The following is a 12,083-nucleotide window of genomic DNA, read 5'->3' on the forward strand; positions in this document are numbered from 1 at the left end:
ATATATATATATATATATATATATATAAATGCAAACAAATGCATTTATACATTTAAGAAAAATAAATTGTTTTCATACATTAATTATATTTATATATAATATGAAATCTAATAATATAACTATATAAATGTACATTTATACACAATGAATAAACTTGGTACACATACATATTTTATGTCAACAAAAACATTTATTTTGGATGCAGTTATTTGTGATTAATCATTTGGTAGCACTAAAAAAACATCTGTTTGGTTTTGATTACCATGTCTAGTTCGCCAAAATTATTATTTTTTTAACCATTTTAGTTTAAATGCCTGATATAGAGTTTTCTTAGCGTGCACAGAAAGTAGCCGTCACAGCATGTGACTAAACTAAGCTCTCTTCTGAGTCTTATTGTGCATAAGCTGTCAAATACACACATTTTTGTTAAAACATGCAATTACCTACAAAAACACAGTCAGATTTCTGTGAAAGTAAACAGATGGGAAAAATACTGCGTATCTACAGTGTGGCAGCAGCGTAATATACAATAAATAAATAAATGCCTTCTCTGAGGCTGGGACTCTAATTAGTATTCCATGCTTGTCAGTGTAGGCAAAGACAGAACAGTTAGCGTGCATTGCTTGAACTTCTGCCTTGCTTTTAGAACTGGAACACCATTGTTGCTTACAAAAAACACAAGTGAAAACCAGCAGTGACGTGGGTGGAAACAAGAATACTCGTTGTGCGCAAAGAAAACTGCGATTTTATTCAACAATTCTTCTCCTTTGCATCACCCTAGGGCTCTGTTATGGAGAGTATCATGACGCTTGCATGCACGTTCCTCTGCACGTAAACAATGCATGCTTCATTATACTCGCCATAATAATGCCATGGTGATGCGAAGGAGAAGAATTGTTGAATAAAGATGATTTTTTTGTTTTCTTTTCACACAAAAAGCGTTCTCGTAGCTTTGTAAAATAGCGGTTGAGTCACACGAACTTTGATTGACTTTTGTAAAAATAAATCAATCAACTTTATTTATATAGTGCTTTTAAATATCTTGATTGTGTTCCGAGATAAACAAGGTCTTGGGGGTTTTGAAAGACACAAGGGGGAGTAATTGATGACAGAATTTTTAGTTTTAGGTGAACTGTTCTTTTAAGGGGAAGTAATATTATAACAAAACATCTCGGGGAGAGTAATCTGAGCAGCTCATTTTTTTCGAAAGCTTGCAGAGCAAGACAAAGGTAGTTTTTAAGTTTAGCTATCGGTAGATTCTGAATGGTCATGCAGAATAAGATCCTAATATGTTCTTTAGAAGAACTAATATGCTACCGATATGCATGATAATAAGCATCTAGTTCATAGTGAGAATTGGTCCTTAAAATAGAGTCTTATCAAACATTTTAACACATAAAATGATTTAAAAATACTCATTTAGAAAATAATTGGAAATTCAGTGGTCGAGATGAGTAGGAGCCTCTTCTTTCAGCTGTTCTACTTAATATGAACGTAATATAAAAAGTCACCATAAATCTAATATAATACATACAAAACATACACTGTTCTCCTGTAATCTAAATTGTCATTGTGATTCATGTGAAATCTTCACATTTCGCAAGAAATTTGATTTTAGAACACAGAATTTTCTCATTTTGTGTTGAATTTGCCTTATTTCCTTATTATTACACTCATTGATAGTTTCATTAATTCAAGCTTTGCCATTCTTTGTGACGCCATTAATTGTGTACTTTTCTGCTCCAGCGCACTGTTTTCCTCTCTGAAATTTCTCTTGTGTCTAATAAACACAGCCTACCGAAAATAGCCTCACTTTCTTTCAGAGAGGAAACCAGCTTCACTATGAGATGCTGATGTCTCCATGACAACACCAGAAACATTTCCTTAAGAGTTTGTCAGAAGGCGTGGTCTTTTCCCATATTGAACAAATGTATGAATTAATCGATAATAGGGAACACTTATTCACTATTAATTATGACTTTTACCTTAATAAATTCATAATTTGCTGCTTTTTAATAATAAGATTTTGGTTAAGTTTGGAGTTAGGATTAGGAATTTAGAATGGGGTCATATAGAATAAGGCATTATTATGCTTAATTAAGTACTAAATGGCAAATATTTTTAATGATAATATGGATGCTAAGAAGCAACTAGTTAAGAGACCTTAAAATAAAGTGTTACCATAACCTTTAAAAATTGATGTCTTGTTCTAGTGGATGTGTGATACCACAGAAAGGTGGACTTGAACTGGGTTTAAAACATGTAACATGTTTGTCCAGGTATCAGCTAATACAAGCCTGGACTTTTTCAGTTTTTGTGGCTGTATCTTTTTTAATGACCTTTTTGAAAAATTCTCAGTTGCTTCTGTGCTTTAAGCACTTGTATCTAACACACATTACAATTACTTAGGCAGCAACTGTAATTTTTGTTTTGTTTTATTAGTGCAAATGTATTAAATTCACTGCATTTAAAGATATTCACATTCTTTCTGATTATGCTGATAGTAGTTATGTATTTTTGTAGGTGCCAAAAAATTGACCAACAAGGCAACACTATGGTATGTCCCACTGTCCCTTCACAATGTGGCCAAAATCATTGAAGTTCCTCCTATTGAGGTAAGAGTCTATATGTATGTCCCATTTGTTAAATGTCAAAAGTTGTTTCCCAGTGTGTACTTATGCACTATTCTATGCGGTTTAATGGTAAAAATGGTATATGATTAGTGAGTAGTAGAAAATTCCAAAAAGAAAAAGTGCACTTTAAATACCCAGATGATGCACTTAGATGTATCTGTGCATGAGTACACAGTGTATGGTCCGTCATTTCCAACATTTCTCAATCTCTCTAGTTAATTCTCTAGTTGACTTTTATCTTTTTTACAAACAAGTTGCTTGTGGTTTGCTAAAGCATGTTTTACATTTGCAGTATTCTAGCCCAGAACAAGAGGAAGCAGGTAAAAAGAGATATGAAGCCCAGAAATTCGAGCGAATAGAGACTAAAGAGAGGAATGGCGAGATCATAGTTTCTGTCTCTCTTCCAGGTAACACTTCCTTTTGTCATTACACATGCTTATCCTCACTGAACTCATGTGTTTGATGTGTTATTCATAGCATGGATCTTACACATCAGAGTCAATACATACACCTTGCAAAAAGTGCACACATGGCAATACCATGGTACAGTAATGGTATCAGATGGTAATACTATGGTTCTTTGATACCACACTTCTGAAGGATTAGTGTACAAATCAGATGATGTGCTGAAAATGTACTGAGAAGTAAAATGTACAGTAATGTACTGTAAAATCTACCATAGTCTTCATTCAAAAATATACAGTAGTATTACCATAATAAATGTCCAACAAACGTCGTTCCTTGGCCAATTGTAATATTTTTGTTAGTGATTGCTCTGCTTGTTGGATTTTTTTCTTTCATCTGTGAGAGTTTGAACAGAGTCTCACCTTGATTTAATTTTGTTATTTTGCTCTGATGCTACACAGATAGACAAACAAAAGGTATGTATCATTTATTTTCTGGAGAACTATGAAGTTAATTGTGAAATAATGGAACATGAAGAATAAAATTTCTTTTGTGTGTGGTATCAGAAATAAAATATGTATTTATTGCTCTGTTAACAAGCCTGAATTTTGCTTTTATTTGCAGATCTTAAGGTTAAATGATATCTATACGTGCATTGTTGTTATGTTTTTCTCTCTTGTCTCTTTTCTTTCTTAGAGCCCTACACTGTTGCATTTAGCCAATCGAGTCTGATCCACCTCATAGGCCCATCTGACTGCACTCTACATGGCTTTGTACATGGAGGTAATACTTTAGATTTTTTTATGATTATTACGTTTGATTACTGTTCAAATAGTCTGATAGAACATTTTACAGAGAGATTCTCACATTCGTGGATTTCCGTCTTATTGTGAACACAATTAGCTTACTTTCATCAGAAACTAGCTTTTTTTCAAACATTTGAAAATGTTGTCATTGCCTGAAGCACACTAACCAAACCTAGACATCAAACCAATATTGAAAATATGGTTACACTACACTGTTGGGTAAGTTCCTTTCAAAAAGTAATTAATTACAATTACTAAATACATCATCAGTATTGTCTTTAAATGACCTTAATAATGAATCTGTCTGTAAAGTAATTTAATTACTTAATTATTGGTAACGCTAATTAGGCTACCTAAAATCATATAAACCTTAACGCTTTATTAAATTAAACAAATAACTTTAAATTAAACAACTGTAATACTTAAACATTTTATTTTAAAAAAAATATCCTTTTTTGGTTAACAAATAGAAACACAATGCAAAAGATATTAATAACAAAAAAAGCTTAAGAAAAGATAAACAAAATTAGACTTTGTCAAGATGAAAAACAAAACCAGTAAACTCCATACATGTTTATGTTTAAAATTACATTAACTGCTAAAAATAAATTGCAGAAATGATCGTGCTATTTTTCTGAGGTATGTTCTGGCTTATTCCTCACAGGTCTTCTTTCAAAAATGATGAAAAGCAGATCTTGATTTTTATTTATTGATTTATTTTTTTTATCTTTTGAGGATGTTTGCACACAGGTTACAGAGGTTGCACACAGGTTACAGGTTAATGAGCCCAAATACGGGAAAGACAGTACCTTGCGTTATTTTCTATGGATTACATAATCAGATAATATTCATTTTTTAAAATTGTTCATTCAAAAGTAGACAATTCAAGCTTTCTATGGACGTATTTCTCATGTCTCTGTGTCAAGTATTTGCTGAGTTTGTGATGCATAGAATTTGCTTACAGAGAAATATAGCAGAAAGCGCACCCTGTTAAGTTTTATTCTTACAATAGCATAATGTTTTGTTGTTTTTGTCAGTTTAGACGAATAAAAGTAGATTTGGTTAATTTTAGTCTTATCTCTATGGTTCAATTTTATCTTACAAGTTTAGATTTCAGATTGATAATTTTTTTTACTATCAATATTGTTTTTTTACAGTATGTAACTAATTAAATTACCTAAAAATCAACAGTAATCCCTTACTTTACTTTTTATGTGGATAAATAATTTAATTACAGTTTCATCATGTTAAGAGTTATCTGCTTGACCCAAAATTACTATAATTATAATTATTTTCTTATGAAACGTATTTAAAAAATCTTAATAAACTTCCTGAAATCCTTTTTTACAAAGCGAAGACGAAGTGTGAAAGATTATTAATGATTAATTCACTATTCAACTGTCTAGTTATAGGTTTACCTCCTCGGTCTGTTCGCTCATGAACACAAGAAAATCACTTGTGTGGTCACAAAACAATGTTCGAATGTAGGCGTTCATGCACATTGAAATTATATCTGCTCTAAAAGTATACTTAGTCTCTAACTCAATCACTGGTGAGTGAAAGCAATTTATTAGCTAATGGCTTACGAGCAGACATTATTTAGTTGCTTTGCACAGAGTTTAGTTGCATTGACTTGCAATGTAGAGGGTTGGCTGTAACTACCACAGCCCCATTTATACATGCATGACAAGTAGTCGGCTCACTGACCTGAATGAGTTACATAAACACAAGAACATCAGCAGAACAGTCCATGTAGAAAGCGACACAGGGAAAGCTTGACACATACAACTGAATCTAAACCTTTAAAAAAAATTTGATCTGGAACATGACCAGGCATATGTATCTTAAAAAAAATCAATGTTTGCTTTTTATGCTAAGCTGCCTGATAATTGAGGTTTCTATGACTGGTATGCTGTCATTTACGCACTCACACAATAATTTACAATCCTTTTATCAACTGGGTTAATCACATGTATGTAAGAAGGAAGAGATGATAAAACTCAGATGAGTAGTGGTGCATCAGTAATGTGAGATAAAGGAATGAGAAATAGTAAGACCCTGACGTCAATAAAAGAGAGAACCATTTCATACCTTGTCAGTTATTCATATAATCACTTGCATGTATGCTGTTTTTCTGTAGTGCTGCATTCAGGCCAAAGCATGGCTGGTGATTTCAAATTCAAATTTGCTATCTGGAGTAATGCAGAAAAAATTAACATCGAGTGTTTTAACTAAGTGCTCACATAAAACTGCGTTGCACAGATCGGCAAGTTTATTTGATTCAGATATGACTGAAAGCAATTGGTTAAAGTGTTATCTTTGTAATTAGTCTTTTTCTTTCAATTTTACTAATCGAGGTTGATTTGTGAACTGACTGTGAGCAGAAATGCATTATTCCATTGTCGGAATAATCAGACAGTTTTAGTGCTAAAAAGACTGTTGACTATTTCTTGTATGTAGCAGTTTCCAGAGATGCAAAAGGGACACTTTGTTCCTCTGAAACTTGATTTGTTGATTTAGATTAGACGTTGTTATTTTAGATGTGCTTTACTATTTTTCTCATATTTAATAACACTTGTTTTATTTTAGCACTGTTTGATTTTCTCTCGCTGACTCTCTTGCATCCCTGGACAGAACACTTTTGTACATCATACGATCTTGGTGGTGTTCCAGTATAAAACTTCCTATCGCACTCTAGTATCTGCACAGCAATGCACCAGCAACCACTCAAGAACACATTTCGAAAGCAACTGTACAGCAGCCATCTACAACTCCTTTTTATTGAATTGAGGCCAAAAACACAAAGGGCTGTATTCATCATATATGCCCTTTGACTGACTTCAAAGCGCAGTTTTTTGTTTTAAGCCTTCATGCATGTCTTTTAAAGAAACGTATGCATAGAATCATTAAGAGAAGTAATCAACTGACTCTGAGATTCTAGTTCATTCGGCTCGTTCAAGTTCGTGTACTGATCACGCATCACTGTAGCATTAATCCACCTTCTTTTCTATTGTAGTTTATGGGAGATATACTGTAACATTTGTAATTCACATATAATTCGCATAGTTTAAACAAGCTCAATTCTATAAGCAGATCTACAGAAGGCGATGTTATATGGGATGTCGTAACTGTATGCATGAACATATTAAGTGTATTACATCATAATTTTAATGTAAGTTAGTAGTTATATACACCCAAGAAATAGCTAATTAGGCAAAATAGCAATGGAATCTATTTAGACTTATTGAAAATAGCAAATAGCATTTTCTGCTGTACTACTTACTGCAAGTAGCAATTATCTGCACTTAGTATTAAAGTAAATTATAAAACAGAATGCAACTTATTGAGTGTAAATGTTAATTTTAATTCAAATGATTAAATAGATGCCGTGATTGACACCCTTATTGGGACTATAAAGCCCTCCCTACACCTACCCTAACCCTACCCTATACTTCATTCTCAACTTTTTGATTATTTTCTTCATTATTATTGAAAATAAATGCTATTATGATGTGATTTAAAATGTAAAAAAGGGAGAAAAGCAGGCGGTTTGGATCGCATCAAAAACAATTGCCATACATTTTACCATCTGTGCCACTGGAACTGGGAAAATGCATCGATTCATTAGAAATTTTTACCAATAAATGGCATTTTCACCAGTAAACATTTTGAAGCACTAAATATTTTTCATCCCATGGATGGAACCTTACTGTTGATGTGATGATTGGATCACAAAGATTGCATGCTAATGCAAGTAAGTAACCACAATGTATGAGAAACATCCAGACAAAACTCTGAATTGGATGCTATAGTTTATTATTACAGTCCATATAATGAGGTGGAGCTGCTCCAGAACAGACAGAGTGAGACAGGGCAAGCAGTAGTAATTTGTTCATTTGTTGTTGTTTATCCATTTACAGTTATATAGTAGTTAGTTACATTAAAGGCAAAAAACATAGCTCTAATTACAGCACACAGTTGAGGAGAAGGACTAAATTGAAGAGTCCAGGTTAAATTTTATTTTTAAAGGTCTGCTCAAAATATAAATTAAATAATCTTTATCTAACGCCTTCAGAGAGGATTTCTTTGAACATTTGATAAACCTGCAAAGACACTCTTTAACTCTTAAAACACCAACTGTCTTTCATTGTTATACTAGGCTTGTAGCATCTCAAACCTCAACACATCCTCAAAGTGGCTGTGTGTGTGTGTGTGTACTCATGCAAGTTTGTGCACCAGTAAAAACATCAGGGATAATGAATGGCTCAATTACACCAACTTATTATTCTGCTAACTAGGAACGTTCAGGATAGAAAACAGTCAAAAGGCCCCTGGCTGAGCTGAATCCATCAACTAGCAAATGTTTGTTCTTATCGTCTCTCGCACTCGTCTTTCCCCCACTGTTTTTGGCTAATGATGTTCTTGGAAGGATGGAATGATGGTGGCTGAAATTGATCTAATTCATTTGCCCTTGCTGAATACAGAATATTGGTTCAAGACAAATTGAACCATACTGAGATAATTCTGTTAATGGTTCGTTGAAAAGGACAGCAGAGGTGACCCTAGGGGCGGCAGTTTAATTTTTATGTAAGATGATAAAGTGAGATAATAAAGTGATATGAATCATAAAGTGAAAGCTGAATGAAGGTCAGGGAATAAGCAAGTGAAACCTATCTCAGGGTGTAAATGTGTTTAAATGTTCATTTGCTTGTTAACAGTGATATTAAATTGATTATGATTTAGTGTCGGATGGGCTCTTGTGTGTAACTCAGTAAAATTAGCTATAAAGTCTATAAAGGAGATGCATGCAGTTTTTCAGTGTTAAGATTTAGCGTAAAGGTATGCTCCACCCCAAAACCGTTTCCCTATTTACTCATCCTAATGGCAGCGTATGACTTTCTTTCTTCAGATGAAAATGTAATGCAAATGAAAAGAACAAGAAGCTGATATAAAAAAAATGACAAAGCAAACACAACAGTAATTACAACCCTAATTGATGAATTAATGTCTTCTAATGCTAAACATATTAGGTAAATCTGAGAAAAATGGTAATATTTTAAGCTATTAACCATAATTTTCAAATAATGTTTTTATCTGTTGCACTTATAACTAATAAAATATATTGTACTTATACTTACAATCATGAGTACTGAAAATAGAGTACTGAAGTGATGTAGGTCAAATGTAGGTAGCATTGTAATTCTTTCTAGTTCATTTTACAGTATGAATAGAAAATATGCTGAACTGTCAAAAGTATAAATAATGGTACAAAAACAGGATTTATTTATTTATTATTCTAACCCTAACCCCACCAGTCTACTAATGCTCTACTAACACTTTATATTAAAATTAGCTGGCATGTAGGGGCAGAGTTACTTATTGTAAACAGAATGTTCATAAGGGACCATTAAAATAGTCAAACTAAAAAATATATAAGAATAATTATCACACAATTAACACTTTAGTTGTGGCAACCCAAACATTACTCTCAGAAATCTATTTGAATGTAGTTCATTAGCATATACTGTTGATACATATAGGTCAGAATCTTGTTGGTTTAGGTGTTGTTGATATTTTTTTATTATTTAAATTTTTTGTTACGTTTAAAGACAGTTCAATCAATGCAGTGCAAGTGCAAGAGAAAATAAAATAACACATTTCGCCCCAAGCTCTCTATCACAGCTGTGTCTGCATGCAAGGACGTTTGGCTTCCACACATGCGCACGCACTCGCTCTCTTCCTTCGCCGTCTGTTTCCATGTCTGCTTTTCCCCACCGCAAATGATGAAAGCAGACCGAAGCTACTGAATATCCTGAATGGATTTCTAAAGGATCAGAGACAGGCCGTTTGTCAGAGGGAAAAGGGAGGTCCTTGGGTTTGTGCCTGACCCTTGGCAACCTCTGATGCACAACACAAAGCAATATGACAGCTGTGATTTCCCTCTTTGATATGGAACTGCCCTTTCCTCTCCATCTCATTTCCTTCTTTATGGTATTTATCTCATTCATAACTTGCATGGCATTCAAATTAATAATTTACTTTGGTTCAGGATGCATTTTTCCCCTTTCCTGTACTGTTAAAAGAATAGTTCGTTTAGAAATGAAAAACCAGTTATGTTGCTCCAAACCTATATGCTGAAGAATATTCAGGTTGCTTTTTCCATACAACAACTGTTCTTATTAAATATTTTATCACACTTTATTTAACGGTCCAATTCTCACTATTAATAAATGATTTCCTGTGACCTTTAACTCAATAAACGTCTAATTTGCTGCTTATTAGTAGTTAGTAAACAGCCAATATGTTAATAATCGGCATGCCAATAAGCAAAAATGCAGAGAATTGGTCCATATACTAAAATGTCAATTAAAAAATAGAACCCATATGAGTTTAGAACAACAAAAAAGACAGATTTTTCATGACGGATTTATCAGCTCTTCTTGTAAGGAGACTTTCTGTGTCATTTATTGCTCAAATAAAGAGAAAAGAGTTGACATTGATTTAAATGAAACTTCTGAATTAAAAGGTAAGACAGTGAGATGTGCTTGGGTTCCTGAGAGTGAAATGTGGGGGTGAGAGATTTTAAAAATTCAGAGCTCATATGACTTTGCTATGTGACAGGTTGCTATGAATAGCTGTCTTGTGTAGGCATTGTGCGTGGGATTATTTTTTCTCATCTTTTAAAGGTTTGGTATACTCTGAATCTGTCATCCTACATGGCCACAGTACACGGGTCTCACTGAGACACATCAGAGTCTTCAGCACTTTACAGTGACTTGTTATATGTAAAGGGTTTACTTGACCAAAAAAAAGTTTGGGAATGCCTACTCTAAATGATGGAAAGACTGAAGATTTTAATTAGTATACTTGTTTGATTTAAAGCACAAAGTGAAAATGGATTGGACACATGAAGCATAGCTAATTAAACAGCTCTGTGTTATAAACTGCATTGTCACAAGTTAAGTTAACCTTTAAAACAAGTCATTTAAAGGAGTTATATCATAAATAATTAAATAAAAATGTCAAATAATCACAAAAAAACTGGCATTTAAAAAAAAAGTGAACAGCTACTGTTGTGATTGGCCAACATTGAATTCATAAAGCATTGCAAAGCATTGTTAAAATTTAGGTTTTTAGCATAGTTGTCAAATTCAATAGCGCTTGCAGCTTTGTCTTTTATCCATATTGTAACTTTTGGAAACTCTTAATTACACTATCACTGTGTGATCTCTGATAAATATTATTAAATGGTATGGTGAGCGTGATTTCACCAAGTACAAGATATTCCTGGATCATCATCCTTGTTGATCTTGGAACAACATTCCAATCAACCAATCAGAATTGAGGGATAATTTTTTTCAAGAAATATCTGTTTTAGTATTATGATCAGGGTTAGTTGCTTCTACACCATTGATTTTACGAATACATTTTGAGTAGGGTTAGGTTTAGGGGTAGTGATTGGAGTAAGTCTATATTTTTGGACAGTAATGTTAATGTTGATCAACAAAATCCAGGATAATGTTTTACTTGGCAAAATCACAATGACCTAAATGGTATATACTAATATAGAAATCTAATTAAATTATTCATATATACTAGCTTAATAAATGTATTCCACCTCTTATTAAAGAGGTAGTTAAAAAGACTTAACATTAGTTTACAAACCAGATCTTTTGATCCTCAATAATGCCGTAAGAGTTAAAGTTGTGGTCTAGTGGCTGTTTAGGATCTGCGTTCGCATGGGAGACTGCATGAGATCATAGAAAAACACAGACTGAAAGAGCTGCCAGCTGAGATGTGGGGGCCTGAGCAATTTGTCTTTTGGGAGAGTGTGTATTTGGGGACGAGAGAGTATGTGTGTTAATGGACGGAGATAAAGTGTGTGCGTCTGAGGAGAGGAGGCATCGATAAAACTAACAGATGGGTGCATGAATGCATCTGGATTTCCTCCAGCCGAGCTCCAGCAGGAATGATTATAGAGTGCAGACAGGTTACATCCATCACAGATCAAGTGTGAGTGTGTTTATATCTGTGTGTGTTACTCAGAAAGAAAGGCTGTGTGCCAATATGGCACTGTTGTTTCTGTAGTAAGGCAGTGGGAGTTTTGTGTGAGTAAACCCAGCTGAGTCTTTACCAGATATTAAACTACTAAATATGTTAAAAGAATATCCTGGGTGCACAATACAGCTGTGGACAGCGATCATTTCATGAATGGAGAATGCCATGCACTTAAGTTCAT

At 33.6% G+C, this 12,083-nt stretch overlaps 1 protein-coding gene across 1 annotated transcript in view; it reads left to right on the forward strand.

Annotated features, from left to right (window-relative positions):
* acot7 (acyl-CoA thioesterase 7) overlaps window positions 1-12,083 on the forward strand; it is a 51,461-nt gene that overhangs the window by 13,245 nt on the left and 26,133 nt on the right. Inside the window, 4 exon segments of the mRNA XM_043246225.1 lie at window positions 2,524-2,615; window positions 2,926-3,040; window positions 3,500-3,514; window positions 3,735-3,821. Coding sequence (XP_043102160.1) covers window positions 2,524-2,615; window positions 2,926-3,040; window positions 3,500-3,514; window positions 3,735-3,821 — 309 coding nt within the window.

Source organism: Puntigrus tetrazona, chromosome 8 (assembly GCF_018831695.1).
Source record: "Puntigrus tetrazona isolate hp1 chromosome 8, ASM1883169v1, whole genome shotgun sequence".
Taxonomy (NCBI): domain Eukaryota; kingdom Metazoa; phylum Chordata; class Actinopteri; order Cypriniformes; family Cyprinidae; genus Puntigrus; species Puntigrus tetrazona.